The 20,707-nt window shown below is 40.3% G+C and overlaps 1 protein-coding gene across 3 annotated transcripts in view; it reads right to left on the minus strand.

Moving 5' to 3' along the window:
- The window catches only part of TBC1D19 (TBC1 domain family, member 19), a 105,279-nt gene extending 91,809 nt beyond the window's left edge, over window positions 1–13,470 (minus strand). For all 3 annotated transcript variants that reach the window (XM_014548908.1, XM_014548907.1, XM_005877655.2), the window contains exon 1: window positions 13,245–13,470. In XM_014548908.1, the coding sequence (XP_014404394.1) occupies window positions 13,245–13,343 (99 nt within the window). In that variant the 5' untranslated portion in view covers window positions 13,344–13,470. The remainder of the gene's footprint in view (window positions 1–13,244) is intronic.
- Window positions 13,471–20,707: the final 7,237 nt, after the last annotated feature.

Here is a 20,707-nt window from a genome sequence, read left to right on the forward strand (position 1 = left end):
CAACCCTGTCTCTGTTGAATTGGCTCAAGTAGTGACAGGCAGCCCAGACCCTTTGATTGTCCTGTTACACTATCTCTGAGCCTTTTCCCATGCTGTTCTATCTGTTTACACAGCTCTCCATTCCACTCACCACCCAAAGCTCTACCATTGTCCTGGGCCTCACCTACTAATGACACATGATCTTGGTCAGGAAGCATCCTGTGAAGCCCCAGGACTTGCCAAGTGCCTCTCCCTGGTAATTACAAAGCACCTTGGGCTTAAGTGCCCATTAGTAGATGAGTGGCTAAAAAAGCTGTGCTACATTTATACCATGGAATACTGTGCAGCAGTAAAAAAGAACAATCTCTTACCCTTTGAGGTAGCTTGGAGGGACTTGGAGAGTATCAGGTTAAGTGAAAGAAGCAGTCAGAGAAAGACAATGTCACATGATTTCACGCATATGTGGAATATAATTAACAAAATGAACTGATGAACAGAGAGGATCCAGAGGCATGGAAGCATGGAACAGAGTCTGCTTTTCCTCTTGATAAACATCTTATTTCAATATACAGCAGAAGTGCCTTATACATACTTTCCATTTTCTCAAACAGAATATTAAAAAGAAATATTTTCAAGAAATTAGATCTAATAAAACTGATAATTGTTTGCTGTTTCATCAAGGACACTCAAATAAAACTGGCTTTTTCTTTTACTATAAATGTGTGGTGATGAAGAATATAGTGACTACTAGTACATTTTGGTACCAGGTCCCTGATTGGTGCTAAGACACCAGCAGTTAACCCACTGCCATTGTTTTTTACCATCAGCACAAATGTTAGCAAAATGAATTTTTTTTTAAAAAAGGTATCATTGTATTATACATTATATATATCTTATTTACTATACTACCTAATCTAATAATAGACAAACATGGTAACTGACCGTACCTTCGCTATGCTTCCCATTGGCTAATCGGGGTGATATGCAAATTAACTGCCAACAAAGATGGCGGTTAACCACCATCAAAGATGGCAGTTAATTTGCATATGTAGGCGCAATACTGGGAGGCGAAAAGGGAAGGACGGAAGAAGCTGTCTGCCACTGATGGTGATCAGAAACCCAGGCGGCTGGCAAGAGCCGGGAGGCAGGGCAAAGGCGGCCCTGTGATTGGAGAACCGGGGCCGCCTTTGCCCAGCCGGTGATCGGAGAAGCTGGGCGGGGCAAGGAAGAGGGGGATGCCAGCAGCCGCCTCTTCCCTGCCCCCTTCTTCCCCTCATACCCCCACTGGTGTTCAGAGAAGTACCTGTATTTTTCTTTTCAAAGTACCTGTATTTTTAATAATTTCTTGACATGGTAAAAGGATTTTACATTATGACCCAAGGGTCGTGGGGTGAGGAGAAGGAGCAGCAGAACAATCCAACAAACAAAAAGGGAAACAGAAATGCATGGTGGAAAGGGTTGGAAGGGTGGGTAGGGGCATTGCCCAATTAAAATGCAATTGGTTTGTCACTGAGTACTATTCATGGGAAGACAGCATCCTGACTCCTTCTCTATACAGCATATTGGGAGTAAAAATGATGCATCCAGGTGGAAATATGATTAGGGGTTGGAAGACAGACAGGGAAAGAAGAAGTCAGAAATAGACACTGAGAGAGTCACTGGCTGGCTGGCTGCAAATACTGATGCTCCAATAGTGATAGAATAAAAAAGTGGGGGATATCTCTGGAAGATTCAAGAGATAGGGGGCAACTCTTCTATGGTTTTGACTTGAACAGCAGATTTCCACATACACACATGTACACGCCTATGTTTGCATGCACACACATATACAAATAACTGACTGCTCTCCCTGGAAGCACAGAAGAAGAAGAAGCCGCCCACCTTTGGTCCAGGCACCAGCGCCTGCGGCTGGCTGCAGTCCAGGAGATGGACAAGCCACCCGCCCGAGGTCCCAGGCTGCAGCCACCCAGAGAAGCTTTACTTCAATATTCCCCTTCTGAATTTCTCTCCTGTGCTGCAACCCAACTCCACTTTACATCGGAAGGATACAGAACAGAGAGAGTAGTGTTAAAAGCTTACATTTTTAAGCGGTTAAAGTTGGTACATAAACATATAAATGGAAAACTAGAGTCCTTAAGGTAAAAAAAGGCTACAAAGGACAGGGACAGTGCATGACCTATTATATCCAGCAATCCATATGGGGACTGAAAACTTTGCAATGATGACAATTAGTGAAGACATGAATCTACTAAAATAGTTGACAGGGACAATTCTTCCATCTTTGAAAATATCTACATCAAATCTGTTTAAATAGATTTTCATCTGCATAATATAACACATTCTGACAAGACCACCACCACCACCAATGTGGTCAGTGTTGTGCCGATAAATGTTTAATAATTGAGGGACCCCCACCACCCCGAGTGCACAAATTTTTGTGCACCGGGCTACTAGTTTTATATAAAATACTTTTAACCTGAAAGGATCCTATAGACCACCAGGAATTCACAGATCATACTTTGAGAATCACTCTACTAGACTATAGGCATCTGGAGGACAAGTGTCATCCATCTCTGTACCAAGTTTCAGCACAATAGCTATCACATAGTAAGTTCTTCATAAACATGTTTTAATGAATGCATTTGCACTACAGATTGCTTAGATCTACATCAGCAAAACTCCATGGGGAACTCAAAATGAACAAGACCCTATCCTTGTTCTCTGGAAGTTTTAGTCTGAAAAAGGAAAAAGCCAATTTAAAAAAAAAAAGAAAAGAAAGAAAGAAAACTAACTCCACTGTAAGAAAGAAAATGTTACAACAGAGGTATCATCCATAGAGAAAGGAACAATTCATTCTAATGCAAGAAACTGGAAAGGGGAGCAAAGAAGTATAGGCTGTGTGGACGGACTGAGCAAGGGCATGGGGATGCTCTTGTGCACTGACAGTGTATGGAACAGCACAAGGTCCAATAGAATGTGGGAAGGAATAAAGAGGAGCATGAAGCTGATCACTCTCCTCTATTCCTATCTATCCTGATCACCAATGCCAGATTAATGCTCCTAAAAACTACTTTCATGTCTCCACTCTCCTCAAAATACCCCAATGACCCCATTCCATGCCTATAGAATAAAGGCAAATTCGTTTTAGCGTTTACAATCCTCTAAAAGCCTAGTTCCACCCCGCCCATATAATCTCTCTCTCTGGAAGTACCCCACCACAGAAACCCTTTGCTCAGCCTGACTGCTGTTCCTATATTGGGAATGCATTCCCATCTCTTCACCTTGAGTGCCATCCAAGCCTTCTTCCCCAGCCTTTTCCTTTCAATATATCCATACCTTAGTATATGCCTATTCATTTGCATTCTTCTTTCAATAATTAACTGGACACTTCCTATGTTCCAGTTGTTGGGTATAAAAAGAAAGACAAGACATAGTCCTCCCTCACTCTTGAGGAACTCACAATGTACTGAAGAACATAAACAAAAAACAAAGAGAGAAAAGTGTGATCAATCCCCAAACATTCTTTTATCATTAACATAATTTTGGACTTCATCTATTTTCTGTCGAGAGCCCATCACCACCACAGAAGAGGGACTCGTTAACGACAATGAGATACCATCTCACACCTGTCAGAATGGCTATCATCAACAAATCGACAAACAACAAGTGCTGGAGAGGATGTGGAGAAAAAGGAACCCTCGTGCACTGATGGTGGAGATGCAGACTGGTGCAGCCACTGTGGAAAACAGTATGGCATTTCCTCAAAAAATTAAAAATGGAACTCCCATTTGACCCAGTAATCCCACTTCTGATATTCCCAGAAATCAGAAACACTGATCAGAAAGGACATATGCACCCCTATGTTCATAGCAGCACAATTTACAATAGCTAAGATTTGGAAACAGCCTAAATGCCCATCAGCAGATGAGCGGATTAGAAAATTGTGGTACATCTACACAACGGAATACTACGCTTCTGTAAATAAGAAAGAACTCTTTCCATTTACAATAGCATGGATGGACCTGGAGAGCATTATGCTAAGTGAAATAAGCCAGTCAGAGAAAGAAAAATATCACATGATCTCACTCATTTATGGAATATAATGAACATAAACTGATGAACAAAAATAGATCCAGAGACATAGACGCTTCGAACAGTCTGTCAATCCTCAGAGGGAAGGTAGGGGAGGGTGGGAGTGGGGGGTAAGAGATCAACCGAAGGACTTGTATGCATGCATATAAGCATAACCAGTGGACACAGACACTACGGGGGTGGGGGCAAATGCTGGGGGGTGGGAGTGACCAAAGGGGAAAATGGAGACATATGTAATACCATATGTAATACTTTAAACAATAAATAATTTTTAAAAAAAAAAACATATTGAATTGGATATTCCCATTGCTTCCTAATAGTTTTGGTTCTTTCTATAATTGTAGACAAGATTTGTTTCTGTAATCCTAGTAGTCCGGGTAGACATGCATTACAGCCAGGAATGAGTTTTGGTTTCCGACTGGGAGGTCTGGCTCTGTGCGAGCTGACCATGCCTTCTACTCAACCTGTTATGTAATTGGAGCCCTGCTCCGGTTTCTCTCACCTGAGGATGGAGCCCTCACTGGCTTTCTTGTGCTAACACCCCCAAGCTGGCCCTCTTCTCTGCCAGCACTGGCTGTCTTATCCTCCCCTTATGCCACAGCTTCACTTCTTAGCCTCTTTTCATAACCTATTTTGTGCCTGAAACAGTCTAAACTTCCCCTTTACTAATCAATCGTTTCCCTCTCATTTCAAGTTGGCCTTGCCTAATTCAAGAATCTGACATGACCGTCTCTAAGTAACTCATGGCTGAAATAAAACACGAAGAGATATCTTACTCACACAAAGCAAACCTACATTTTAATAGGTATCTTATCCCTCAAGTACATAAATTCTATGAAGACAGGAGGTTACTTATTTTGAAATCCTGTACACCATCATCCACTTCTTCACTGTCTTACTTTCCAGGATTAAAGGGTATGACAGCAGCTAAGGTAGATATGGGTAAGGCTAATACCATTTCCAGATTCACACCAAACTCAATCCGAGTCCCTGAATTATTCATATAAATATATATCTCAGCTGCACTAGTCCAATCAGGAGCTCCCCCTAGTGTTTGCCAATCCCCACCTTCGAGAGAAAAAAGAAAGACAGATGATAGAAAGCTCTAATCATGGCACAGGCTTTTAAATACCAATATATGTTCTATCTATCCATGCCTTACATAAAATATCTTTAATTAAAATCTATTTAATTAAATCCATTTAATTTGCCTAAAATAAATAATAAAGGTCATATTCTTTTCTCTTTTTATGATCTCTAAATTATGGTACAAATTTCTGGTAATGAAGAATACAAAAACAGTATTTGAGATACAATCTCATAAGATTTTTAGTAGAGACACTAGCCTTGAGATGCTCTTGGGTTCTAGACTTATGACAACATCCTATCATTTATATTATTTCTTCTCTCTCCAAAACCTATCTTCTTTCAGATTCCTTCCTTTCACAATTCTATTATTTATAATAATAATCTGAACAACAAGACCTATTAAATATTTAATGGAATGGAAATAACATTTGAGGTTTTACACAACATCCATTTTAAGTACAAATAATGCATGATACAAAGTAATAATGCTGATTTGGTGCTAGGCATCTAATGTGGGTTTAGGCTGTTATCCTAGTGTCTAGAGAGGATGAGTGAGCAAATGTAATTTTAAGATGCAGGTTGACTTCATAATAAAGTAACTCAAGAAACTTAGAAAAAACAAAAACACAACATAACACCTTTCTAGAACCACAAAAATCCATGCTATCACCCTAATATCTTAAATAATTAAACTTCAATAAATAAAAGGATACATTAAAATAAAGTCAATGTTTAATCATAATACTAAAAGAGAAGCAATAGTAGGGAAAATGGTCTAAAAACCATTTATATTGGTTTAGAAATGTGCTGTGTGGTTTTATTTTTCTAATTAATTTGGGCCACACTGCTCTAGACCCTCTGGGTAGACACAAACAGACAAAATGGAAGCAGTTCAGAAAATGCCCTCTATTTTAAAATTTTAAAGGCATGTAACAAATAAACAGCCAGATGTATAAAAGTATGTTATCAAAGCTGGTTGTAAAGTTGCCTTTAAGAGTTAGCTGATTTATATTGAACTAGAGGCTTCGTGCATGAAATTCGTGCACTGGGTGTGTGGGTGGGGGGTGGGGGGGGGTCCCTCAGCCTGGCCTGCACCCTCTCGCAGTCTGGGACCCCTTGGGGGATGTCCACCTGCCAGCTTAGGCCCGATCCCTCCGGGCCTAAGCCAGCACTCAGACATCCCTCTCGCAGTCCAAGACCCCTTGCTCCTTACCGCCTGCCTGCACTTGCCAGCTGAGCCCAGTTTCTGGCTGAGTGGAGGGGGAGGGAGGAGGGAGGAGAGTGAGGGGGGGGAGTGCTGCTCAACCAGAAGCTGGCTTGCTGCTCCTTAGCACTGGCCCCGCCCCCCACCCACTGGTTGGGGGGGGGGTGATCGGGGGCCGGGCTGGCCAGGGGAAGGGTCAGGGGAGGTTGAGGCACCATGGTTGCACCCTATCCTGTCTCTGCGAGGCGCTGGGACTGTGCACCCCCCTCTCCTGCCACCTCTGTGGAAGCGGGGTGTGCCGGGACCACTATGGCTGGCCTGGTGGCGCAGGCTCACTGGCCCTGCCCCCTGCCCACTGGTCATTCAGGAAGGTCATTCTTGCCTCGGCCCTTGCAGCCCTGGCTTCATCCAGAAGGTCGTCTGGAAGAATGTCCAACTGTCTGGTCTAATTAGCATATTAGTGCTTCATTATATAGGATGTCTGAGCCAATGGATACAAATTAAGGCAAAGTTGTTATCACATTTGTTTTCCAAGTCCAAAACTGCATTACTTTTAAAAGATCTGTAATTATATGTTTATGAATCTGTAATAGTACAGGTCTGTTAATTCTTTATCTTAAGAACTAGTCAAATACATGTTTTGAGTCTCCTTACATTGCTTTATCTTTCTATTTCCTTGCCCTACTTTTTTACTAACTGTTAAATGTTATAGGTGTAGATATATAATCCTTTACTTGAAATTCCAGAATCTAAAGAGCTTTGAAAACCAGTTTTTGTCTAATCGAATTGTGCCAAAATCTGCCCTGATTTGAACTCATTTGATGGCAAAATCTGATCTGACCTGAATTGACATGAGACTATTTATAGTTCTTATTTATCACAACAACTGTGAAAATTCATACATTTTGCCACATAAATATTAGTCGATGTAATTACTGGGTGCTGCAAGACGTTGGTAGAGATATTAAAGAACATACAGGATATGCATAAATTACCTGTCTAAAATTTGAAAAAAATCTGAATTTTGAAACACATCTGGCCCCAGGTTTTTGATAAGGTATTGTCGACCTGTACTTATTTTTAACACTATCATCTCTACATGAGGGTCGTACTTTATCTTATTCACTGTAGTATGCCCTGGGCCTAGAATTGTGCCTGAGATAACAAATACTCTTAAAACCCAATAATAAAAAAACATACAATTTTAAAAGGGGCAAACGATCTGAACAGACATCTCACCAAAGAAGACATACAGATGGCAAATGAATATATAAAAAGATGCTTAGGTGCATGTTATTAACCAAAGAACTTATATGCATACGTGCATAACCCATGGACACAGACTATAATATGGTGAAGGCCTGGGGCTGGGGTGGGGTAGAGGAAATCAATGGGGGAAAAAAGGGGACATCTGTAATACTTTCAACAATAAAGATAAATTTAAAAAACAAAAACAAAACAAAAGAAATTTCAAACTAAAACAACAGAGAGATATTACAACATACCTATCAGAATAGCTAAAATCTAAAACAGCAAATGCGGTGAGGATGTGGAGTAACAGAAACGCTCATTCATTGCTGGGAATGCAAAATGGTACAGCCACATTGGAAGACACATTGTCAGCTTCTGATGAAGTTAATCATAGTCTTAGCCATATAATCCAGCAACCACCCCCTTGATATTTTCCCAACTAAGTTGAAAATGTATGTTGATTTAAAAAAAATCTACACAGGAATGTTTATAGCAGTTGTCTTCATAACTGCCAAAACTTGGAAGCAATTGACATCCTTCAATAGGTGAACTTATAAGCAAACTGATACATCCACACAAAAAATATTATTCAGCAAAAAAAACAAAACAAAAAAAACACCCACATAGAAGAACTTAATGTATATTACTAAGTGAAAGAAGCCAGTCTGAAAAAGCTACATACTGTATGCCCCCAAGTATATGACATTCTTAAAGGCAAAACTATAGTGACAGTAAAAAAAGAAATCACTGGTTGCCCGGGTCTTAGGAAAAGAGAGGAATGAGTAGGTGGGAGCACAGAAGATTTTCAGACAGTGAAACTATTCTGTAAGACAATGGAATAGTGGACACATGACATTATACATTTGTCAAAACCCACAGAACTATACAACATAAAAAGTGAACCCTGATGTAAACTAAGGACTTTAACAATAATGTATCAAGATTGGTTCACTAATTGCAACAAATGTACCACATTACGCAAGATGTTAATAACAGGGGAAACTGCTCAAGGGGAAAGGGCATGTGTGGGAACTCTGTACCTCCTGCTCAATTTTTTCTGTAAAACTAAAACTATTCTAAATAACAAAGTCTACTAATAGAAAAATAAACCTCCCCAAAGAAAATGAAGCCTGAGACACAGGCTTCATTGGAGAATTCTTCCAAGCATTTAAGGAAAAAAAAAACACAACACCACAACCTCATAACAACCTTTCAGCTAATAGAAAATAAAAAAAAGAGGGAACACTTTCCTATTCATTTTATCAGGCCAGCATAACCTTGATATAACACTTGTCAAAGACATTACTAAAAAGGAAAATTACAGACCAATCTTTCTCATGGGCATAGATGCAATCTTTAAACACTTACTAATAGAGTTTTGATAATGCATAGCATGTAGAAAGCCAGTACAAGATGTGTCGCTCCCATCCTACCAAATGAGAAAAAGTGGTATAATCTACAAAATCATAATTTTTGAACCCGCCAGAAAATTGAAGATGTAAGACTATCCAGTGAACTAAATTCCAAAGAGTAACAAGCCCCTCCAAGGACAGAGGGGACCCTAAATGTTTGACAGAGAACAGGAGGAAGAGAAGGCTACCCTACAGAAGCGAGAAAGAATTTGGCTAAGAATTCAGCCATGACAGATGAGAGGTGGGCTAGCATGTCAGTGTAGAATAACTGGGAGCTCAGAACTCAAGGGGGAGTCACACTCCCTTGCATGCTCTTTCCCATGGGTCTACACCAGGTGTCCACACGAAAGACAGAGGGCAGAGCATGGAGCTGCAGAGAGCCCCCTTCGGTGGCACAGGTGTGCACGAAGGGACAGGCTGCCACTGCAGAACAAGCATGAAACCATGCTACCTTGCCCAAACTCTCCTCTCATGTGAGGAAAACGCCTTAAACCTCTAGGGGAGAATTCAGAAACTAAAACCACTCTGAAGACAAGGCGATAATTCACTGCTTCTGGGAGTAAGGCAGATGCAAAAACCATCTTCCTCACGGAAAGGTAAGGGAGCTTTTGGGCCCAGGACCCCACACCAGGCTGAAGCAGAGGTCAGCCAGCACTAGGGAGGGGCAGGGATCTCTCTGTCACCCATGATCTGCCACGGATACAAGACAGAATTTGGCTGCACAGGGAGAAGAGGAAGGAACACTGAGAAAGACCTACCCCGATGCACATGGACTGGGCCAGGGCCCGGAGAATTAGAACACCTGTACCGACCGTGAGCTCAGGAGGGTAACAAACGGCAGACTACTGCCGAGGAAGGGATAAGAGCATGGAGAGAGGCTTCCCTCTGTGCACAGGCAAGCAGGGACAGGGTCGTAGAAACACAGAAAACCCCTCCAATGCCCCCAGAATCCTATCTAAGGACAAAGTGTATAGCAGCCCACCAAATCTGAAGCCTGTGGTACAACTGAAGCTAATGGCAGTGATAATAAAACTTCTGATGGTGTTGACTGAAGCCTCTTCCTAGTAAGATACAGAACACTTGAACAAAATGGTCTATGTGACCTCATTGACATTTATAGAAAAGTAAGAGCAGAACACTAATGTCTTTCAAGTACACATTCAACCAGATAAATAGCCCAAATAGCCCTGCATATATTTTAAAAATTAGATTTTTTATTAAAAATGTTCCCACAAAGAAAATTCCAGGCCCTAATGACTTTACCCGGAATACTACCAGTCATTTAAGGAAGAAATAATATTAATTCTACACAAATTCTTCCAGAAAATAGGAGAGAAGGGAACACTGCCCAACTTGATTTCTGAGTTCAGCATTAACTAATAGCAAAACTAAACGAAGATGTTAAAATAAAACTACAAACCAATATTCTTATGAAAATATTCACAACATCTTCAACAAAATATTAGGAAATTAAATCAAGATATATATAATAATAATAATACTGTTTTGTAACCAAGTGAAATTTATCTCTGGAATGCAAAAACAATCAGTGTTGTTCGCCATATTAACATATTAAAAATAAAAATCACATTGAGAATCTCTACATGTACAAGAAAGGTACTTAACAAAATTCAACATCCATTCATAATAAAACTCTCAGAAAAACAGGAATAAGAAAGAGTTTCTTCAACTTAATAAAAAGTATCAATACAGCATTGTACTGGAAGCAGTAGCCAGTATAACAAGGCAAGAAAAATAAAAAACATATATATTGAAAAGGAAAACTGTCTTTATTCACATATGAAATATGCACTTGAAAAATCATAGCAATATACAAAAGAGGAACTATAATAAATAAGTTTAGTAAGGCTGCAGGATACATGGCAAATAGACACATATCTATTTCTACATACTAACAAGAAACAATTGGAAATTGAAATGAGAAAAAAACATCAGCATTTATAATGGCATAAAAATACTTAGGGGAAAATCTTAAAATATGTGCAAGATTTGTATATTCAACTGTAAAAACACCAACAATAGAAAATAAAGATATAAATAAATGAAGAGATAAAGTGTATTCATGGGCCAGAAAATTCAATATTGTTAAGAGGTCAATTCTCCCCAAACTGATCTATACATTCAACAAAACCCCAATCCAAAATCCAGGAAGATTTTTTATAGTAATTTATAAAATAATTATAAATTTTATATGGCAAAGCAAAGGACATAGAATAAACAAAACAGTTTTTTAAAAGAACAAAGTTGGAGGACTAATTACCTGATTTCAAGACTTACTATAAAGTTACAAAAATAAAAAATGTAGCATTAGCATACTGTTAAACAAACAGGGCAATGGAACAGAATAGAGAGCCAGACAGAGTCCTCTGTGTGCGTGTGTGTACTAAAGGAATTTTCAACAAAGGTGTCAAGGAAATCGGCAAATCAGCACTAGAAATAGGTGTGGCATTGGGCATCTACGTGAAAAAAAAAAGCTTTACATAGTAACATACACAAAAATGAACTGGAAATGGATCACAGATCTAAATGTAAAAGCTAAAACTATAAAACTGCTACAACAAAACAGGAAAAGATTCTTAGGTAAGGCATAAAAAGCACAAATCATAAAAGAAATTGATAAAAACAAATGTCATCAAAATTAAAATGTTTTGCTATTTGAAAGACCCAGTTAAGAAAATGAAAAGATAAGCCACAGACTGGGAGAAAATATTCGCAAGAGGAGTATCTGATAAAGGACTTGTGTCCTTTATATAAAGAATCCTTACAATTCAACAATGAGAGAACAAACTATTTTTTTTAATGGGCAAAGGATTTGAACAGATTAGTTCACCAAAGAAGATATAAGCATGATAACATGCTTGATATCATTGGTATTAGGAAAGGCAATTAAAGTCTCAATGGGATATCATTACTCTCCTACCAGAACACTGTAATTAATAAATAAAAATTAATTAATAAAAAACTGACATCAGTATTAGCAAGGATGCAGAGCAACTGAAACTCTCATAATTGCTGGTGGAAATGCAAAATGCTACAGCCACTTTGGAAAAGTCTGGCAGATTCTTATAAAATTAAACATATACTTATCATACAACTTAGCAATTCTACTCCTAGGTATTTATCCCAGAGAAAAGAAAATATTCAAACAAAACCCTATACCAGAATGTTTGTATCAGACTTATTTATAATCTTTATAACCGGAAACAACCCATAACTTCATAACCAAGGATGCCCAGCAATCAATGAACGGATAAACAAATCATAGTCTATGCAAACAATGAAATATTAGTCAGCAATAAAAAGGAACAGAACATATATGGGAACCAGACCTATCGGGGTATATAGATATCTAATCACTATGCTGTACACCTTATACTAATTCTAGAGGCCCAGTGCACAAAATTTGGGCACAGGTAGGGTACCTAGCGGCTGCCAGCCGGGCCTTCCTTCCTTCTGCGCACCTTATCGGAAGCGATCAAACTCCCAGTGGGTCCAACTCCTGAGGGGACACTTTGCATATTAGGCTTTTATATATGCAAATAATACTGTATGTCAACTGTCATTGAAAATTAAAAACAATTTTTTTCCCAAAAGAAACTGAACTACTGAAATGCCAACAACATGAATGAGTCACAAAAGCATGATTCTAAATGACAGAAACCAGGCACAAAAATATACATACTGTATAACTCCATTTACATGGCATTCACACGTACAGAAAGATCTCTTAATCAATCTCTGTATCAAAGAACGCAGCACATTGGGAAAATCCTCAATAAATGCGGGGTGGATGGGTAGAGGGAGGATGACTGCAGAGAGGGTAGAGGCAAGGAGGTGAGTGATGCTAAGGCAAAACCCCCACATTTAGAACAGAAAAAGTGAGGGAAGGTGTGGTCGAAAGACCTAAGGTGATTCCAGCAGTTCAAAATATTAGACCCTGTAAAGGACGATACGATGAATAAATAGCTTTAGCGATTCCATGTCCTAAGGAAGGCATAATGCGCCCCACCCTCCTTCAAAAACCTATCACCCCACGCGCGAGGCTCAGCGTCGGGACCTGGAAGAGAGGGTTTTCCGAGCACAGGAGCGGAGCTGGAGAGACCAGAGGCGGCTCTAGCCGGGGTCCGAGGGGCTCCCACAGACCGGGAGGCATCGCCGCAGCCCCGGCCCCATCCCTTCCCACCCGCCTCACTTACCCAGGCCTGACGTTCCAGCTGAGCGTACAAACTGGAGCCCTTGAGTTTTTGGACTATCTGAGCGATACTGAGAGACAGATCCGACTCCTCCTGCCACATTTCCCCTGCCCTAGCCCGCCAGGCAGCGGGGACAGGCCGCCGGCGCTGAGACAACGGGCTATGGGGTCTCGCTCAAGGCTAGTGACACTTCTCCCGGACCTTATTACGCTGGGACGCCTCAGCAGGCGTTACCAGGCAACCGCTCGGCGTGCGTCCGTTCCTCTCTGGTGCCCCTCCGCGCCAGACGGCCCCAGCACCTGCGTTCCGAGTGCAGAAACGACACCAGAGGGTAGATCTTCATTGCATTGTTCCTGCTTAGTCTGAGGTTGAAAGGCGAGAAGAGCTCTTTCCTCCGGAGCCACAGCGCCTCCGAGGCACAAGGGGAACTCGGAGAGTTGCTTATTCTTGTGTTTTATTATAAAGGATCCTTCCTCTCCCACCTTTCCATCTCTGCAGAAACGGGGCTGTGCACACAAAGACATGCAAATTACTTGCAAGAATAATCAGGCTCTGACCCTAGCTATGTGAACTTGGGCGAGGTGCTTAAATTTCAGAACTCAGTTTCTGCCTCTCTAAAATAATACAAGCTAAATTGATGTTTCTCTCTCATCAATGTTTCTAACTCTCTATCCCTCTCCCTTTCTCTCTGTAAAAAAATCAATAAAATATATTTAAAAAATAAAATAAAATAATACATGCCCAGTTCACAGATGCTGTGATTAGCTGAGGTAACAATTGTAAAGCTGTCTAGCACTATACTTAGCTCTCCCTCTTATTTGCATTTCTCCTGCTTCTATTCTCTGTGGTTTTATGCCAGGAATAAACAAACAAGGTCTTCTTATCCAACAACTTAACCAGGACGTGTTTATGTTTTTTTTTTAATATATTTTATTGATTTTTTAAGAGAGGAAGGGAGAGGGAGAGGGATAGAGAGTTAGAAACATCGATGAGAGAGAAACATCGATTCAGCTGCCTCTTGCACGCCCCCTACTGGGGATGTGCCCACAACCCAGGTACATGCCCTTGACCAGTATCGAACCTGGGACCCTTCAGTCCTCAGGCCGAAGTTCTATCCACTGAGCCAAACCAGCTAGGGCCAGGACGTGTTTATTGATAAGTTTTCTGGGAAGCATTGGCAATTCAAGGATGACTTAGACATTATCCCCGTCTTCAAGGAATATACCATCTATTTTCCTCTTCTTTCATGTATTCATTTATTCAGTCATTTATTCAGAATTCACTCCGCTTTCAACTTACTGAGCATTCGCATACAGGAATCTGTGTGCCCACAAAGTAAAACATGATTCTTGCCTTCAAGGAAACATCAAAGATTTTTAGAAAAATTAGAAATAGCTGATTTAACTAATTGAATGATATTACCAAAGGCAACTAGAAAAAGGCGTATGGAATAATACACAAACTAGAATAATATTGTCAAAATAACAAAAAAATTTATTTCAAATGTGTTTATGCATCTATATTTTTAATTAAATTTTGTTGGGGTGACATTGGTCAACATGAACATATAGGTTTCATGTGTGGATTTCTAAGTTACAAAATCTGTATATAGCACCATGTGTCCACCACCCAAAGTCTTCTGTCACCTCATATTACAACCCCTTCTTCTTCTCCCTCCCCCTGTCCCTGTCCTGGCAACCTCCACACTGCTGTTTGTGCTCATGAGTTTCAGTTTCATATCCCACATATGAGAGAAATTATATGGTTCTTAGCTTTTTCTGTCTGACTTATTTCACTTAGCATAATGTCCATCCATGTTGTTATAAATGATGCTATTTCATCCTTTCTTATGACTGAGTAGTATTCCACTGTGTATATGTACCACATCTTCTTTATCCAGTCCTCTATTACAGGGCACTTTGGCTGCTTCCATGTCTTGGCCACCGTGAATAATGCTGCAATGAACATAGGGGTGCATATATCTTTGCATATAAATGATTTTGAGGTGTGTTTTTTTGTTATATACCCAGGAGTGAGGTTGTTGGGTCATGTGGTTGCTCTATTCTTAATTTTTTGGGAATCACCAGACTGCTTTCCATAGTGGTTGTATCAGTCTACATTTCCACCAGCAGTGAATGAGGGTTCCCTTTTCTCCATAACCTCTCCAGCACTAGTTATTGCTTGTCTTGTTGATAATGGACATTGTAACAGGTGTAAGGTGATATCTCGTTGTAGTTTTAACTTACATTTCCCTAACTTATGCATATATTTTAAGTAAAGCAAAGGTTGGATTCCAAGAGAACAGATTAAGGTTGCTGCAAAAACTCTAGTCTAACTACCTTAAACCTTAATGTGCTTAGGAATCACAGATTTTTTAATTCAATAGGCCTCTAGTGAGATCTGCTAATCTGCATTTCTGAAAACTCCCAGGAGATTGTGACCCTATTGGTCCAAGGGCTACCTTCTTTTTTTAAAAGTTTTTGTTTTATTGTTTAAAGTATTACAAAGAGTATTACATATGTCTCCTTCCCCCACCCCTTGACATTCCCCTGGCCTCCCCTACCCCCCAGTGTCTTATGTCCATTGGTTATGCTTATATGCATTCATATTATTGTTCAAAAGTTTGTAATGGTCTCTATTATCCATGAATGTGTGAGATCATGTGGTATTTTTCCTTCATTGACTGGCTTATTTCACTTAGCATAATGCTCTCCAGTTCCATCCATGCTGTTGCAAATGGTAAGAGTTCCTTCTTTTTTACAGCAGCATAGTATTCCATCGTGTAGATGTACCACAGTTTTCTAATCCATTCATCTGCTGATGGGCACTTAGGCTGTTTCCAGGTCTTCGATATGGTAAATTGTGCTGCTATGAACATAGGGATGCATATATCCTTTCTGATTGGTGTTTCCGGTTTCTTGGGACATATTCCTAGAAGTGGGATCACTGGGTCAAATGGGAGTTCCATTTTTAACTTTTTGAGGAAACTCCATACTGTCTTCCATAATGGCTGCACCAGTCTGCATTCCCACCAGCAGTGCACAAGTGTTCCCTTTTCTCCACATCCTCTCCAGCACTTGTCGTTTGTTGATTTGTTGATGACAGCCATTCTGATAGGTGTGAGACAAGGGCTACCTTCTGAATAGCAAAGGACCAGAGCAGGTAAACAATAGGAATTCAAAGGGACTGGATCTCTGGCATTTATGCACAACACCCTGACATTCATAACACCACTGCTCAGAATAGTGTAATGGGAAATGCAAGATTCCAAGTAACCTATTTGGTCAGCTTTATTTATTAAAACAATTTTGGAAAGAGGCAGGCAGGGAAAAACAAAGTACTTAAAGACAATTAATGACAGACTCTACCCAACATGCAATTTCTCTACACAACATGTGATTTCTCTACAAAACATTCTCCCACAACTCAAAATTTCTCAGACTTGCAGATAAGTGAATCTCAACTTTTTACCATTTCTTCATCACAACACCCTACCCATTCATGAATCTCCCAACACAAACCTCACTTTAAACAACATCAAAAGAAAGAAAACGATGGAGACAGTTCTTTTGAGATTGAAAGAGGTGAAGTGATTAATCATTAAAAGGATAAGGATGCTTATGCTGAGGTTAGAAATCACAGATGGGAAAGAAGATGAAGCTGTGGAGCAGAAGAAAAGGCATGGTGCCTGGAGTAAGAAAACAGCCTAAGCCGCTTCCTGCTTCATGAGTCCCTTCCCGCAAGAGGGTTTTGGCTTCCTCATTAGTAACAAGAGAGTAAAATACCCACCTGAGGGGATATTATGAGAAACAAATGTACCTTGCATGAAAACATCAATAAATATGAATGAAATGTTAAAGTTGAGATAATTAAACGAATGCTCTGTGCCATTGACAAGGGAATGAATGAAATAAATGTAGCAACATACATGAAAGTGCACAGAGTCTTTAAAAATGACTTTTTAAGAAGAGAATAATTTGCAGTCTTCAAAACAACAACTTTGAAGTTTGGCTTTGATTCGGAGGCATGCCCAAGCAAAAAAAAAAATTTTTTTTTAATATATTTTATTGATTTTTTACAGAGAGGAAGGGAGAGAGATAGAGAGTTAGGAACATCGATGAGAGAGAAACATCGATCAGCTGCCTCCTGCACATCTCCTACTGGGGATGTGTCCGCAACCCAGGTACATGCCCTTGAACGGAATCGAACCTGGGACCCTTCAGTCCGTAGGCTGACGCTCTATCCACTGAGCCAAACCGGCTTTGGCAAAATTTTTTTTTTAATTCCAACGTTTAAAATTTGTTTTTTACATAGATAGAAGCAGGTGTGTTGGAGTATAATACAATTCTAGGATGCCTTCCGTTCTCTTTTTCCAATTCAATTTAGCAAAACTTTTCAGAACAACTGTTCCGTGCTAGAAATAGCAGAAACACAAAAAATGAGTAAGAAATTGTCCCTTCTCTCAAGGAATTCTCAATCTCAAATGGATGATGAAGCCAGTACACACAGAGCTATAATGTTACACAGGCCCCATTAATCTCCCACCCGTGTATCTAGAAATTATATGATGTACTTTGAAATCATTGTTGCATAAAAAACAGAATGTGTAGGTTCCAATCTCCATCTCACAAAGGGGAACTTTGACTTGGAAATTCTTACTCTACCCAGAGTGGATAAGGATTGGGAAAACATTCTATTCCTGACATTTTGGAGTAGACCATGACTCAGCCTAACAGATTAATAGAAAAAGGGATCCAAGCCCATCTGAGTAGTTGAAACTATAAACAGAGACAAAAGACAGACAGAGGCAGAGTGGCGTCTCCTCAAAATTCCCTCCAATTCAGAACAGAGGCATTTCTGGGCCAACAGTGTGTAAGGCTCTGGGCTCAATCCTGCCCTTTTCAGGCCTGCTCTGCTTTGATCCATTTCCATACCATGGAGCATGTTCTTACTCTAGTCACATGCGTATGGCCTGCATACACTCTACAATCTGCAATGGAAAGTATTTTCAGCTCTTGGCTTAGAAGGAGACACTTCTTTTCGCAGGCTGTGTCTGCTGAATAGACTGACCTGTGTGCTCTCTGGAATTGACTTTAAAAATAAAAAGTATGATGTGTGTTGTATCATGAATGTCACCGGCCTCCATGTCTTTGGGAACAAATGAGCTCATAGTGATACCAATGACCTGCCACTGGATCATTAGCACCTTCCTCCATGCGGGAACAGGGCCTCGGGCTCCTTTTCAAAATCTCTCCCGGTTACTTTGGGAGTCCTCAGGAAGTTCCACATATGTGGTTAAGAAAAGGTCTGCTTGTGATCTGCTCTGCCTGCTTCAGTGATGTCTGATGCCCCAAAGCCAGTGTCCAGGCTGAGTATCAGACTATGCCCTCCTCCACTTCCCCATCCTTCATGGCTCTAAATAGAAAGAACTGGGCAGCTGGCTCCGTGAGCAAGCTCAGGACTGTGCTGACTCACAGTAGAAATTCTAAGCAACGGCGATTTAAATCATAGAATATTTATTATTACCAACAAGTCTGGACCAGGGTCCCAAGGTTGGCTCAATAACTCAGCTGTGTTTGTCTTTCTTTTCCATCCTGCCATCTTTGGCATGTTGGCTTCCACTCTCCAGTTTATTGCCTCCATCTCAAGGTGGCTACAGTTCCAAATATCACTCTCTCCTTCCACTGCCTACAAAGGCAGGTATGAAGAGGTGGGGGGGGGGGAATAAAAGAGTTCCCAATGACTATGTATGTTTCTTTTTTGAGGAAAGACTGCTTTCCCAAGAACACTTACCCATACATCTTATTGCCCGAAGCTGTGTCACATGACCATTTCTAGCTGAAAGAGAGGCAAGCAAGGAATAATCTGGTATTTTATCCTCAATCCTGGGAGAATGATGAAGGTGAAGAATATCTTGTAGGTTCTCCAGAGGAACAAAACCAATAGAAGGGACAGATATAGACATAAATTATAGATTACAGATATAGACATAGATGATAGATATAGATATATAGATACATAGATAGATTTATTTTTTAAAATTGACTCACATGATTGTGGGGACTGGAAAATCTGAAATCTCTAGGGCAAGTCAGCAGGCTGGAAATTCAGATAAGAATTGATGCTACAGTCTTGAGTCCAAAATCCATAGGGCAGCAGACTGAAAACTCAAGCAGAATTAGTTACAGCCGTGAAACAAAATTCTTCTTCTCCAGGAAATCTCAATTTTTGCTCTTATAGTCTTCAATTGATTGGATGAAGCCCATCCACATTATGGAAGGCAATCTGCTGTACTGAAAGTCAACTGACTGCTGATACTAACCAACTCCACCAAAGATCTTCACAGCAACACCTAGATTAGTGCTTGACCAGACAACTGGGCACTTTAGTCTAACCAGGTTAACATATAAAAGTAACCATCACAAGAGGCATCTGCCTTCTTAGCATAGTTCTTTAACAGCCTTGTCCTAATCACACCTTGTCCTCGTCCACAAAGTCCCATTCTACTTGGACTCCTCTTTGTCTCCCTGACATTCTGACGTTCTCTACAGCCCTTCAATTCTGATTTTCTGTTTTACGGGGCTCTTTGGCCCCTTACACTGCTGCATTGTTCTTCTGTTCCTAGTTTGTCCCTGCTAAATTGGCCTCCACTCTTGAGGCTGAACTCTTGAGCTGGGTCCAGAGCCCCTTCCAGGGTGCCGCTCGTCAGGCATGTAGGTCCCCCAGTCCATTGTGCTGGATCCCAAACAAGGCGTGGTTTTTCTCTCCAGATTCCCAAAACAAAGTTTAATTCATGAAATACTGTCAAATAGTACTTTTGTTAAGGGAAAGGGAAGGTGGCAGAGTCAAACCACAGCTTCTAGCGAAAAGGGAGGCAAGTGGTGGTTATGATTCACCATTAGTATTTTAGTCAGAGTGTGTGTGTGTGTGTGTGTGTGTGTGTGTGTGTGTGTGTGTGGCTAGAGCATCAGCCTATGGAGTGAAGAGTCCCGGATTCAATTCTGGTTAGGGGCACATGCCCGGGTTACAGGCTCAATCCCCAGTAGGGGGCGTGCAGGAGGCAGCCGACCAATGATTCTCTCTCATCATTGATTTTCTATCTCTCTCTCTCTCCCTCTCCCTTCCTCTCTAAAATCAATAAAAATATATATTTTTAAAGTGTCATTGACATCCAATATGAGATAAATAAATGTTTCCATCTCAACTGACTTGTTTGCAATTAACAACTTCACTTGACAATACAAATAAAGAAAGGGGCAGGAAATGTGGAGGATTGAAAAGCACACTTTAAGGTTTTCAAGATATAAGCCAAGGTGTAAAATTCTTTTATCAATTTCAAGAATTACATTTTTATGTTCCTGCAACATGGACTGTCAGAATTAGAACAAACCTGGGAAGCTCAACAATTCATTTTCCTTTTGACAAGAGTGAAATTTGCTCTTTCTGAGAGTAAAATTAATGGAATT

This window comes from Myotis brandtii, unplaced genomic scaffold (genome assembly GCF_000412655.1).
Source record: "Myotis brandtii unplaced genomic scaffold, ASM41265v1 scaffold525, whole genome shotgun sequence".
Taxonomy (NCBI): domain Eukaryota; kingdom Metazoa; phylum Chordata; class Mammalia; order Chiroptera; family Vespertilionidae; genus Myotis; species Myotis brandtii.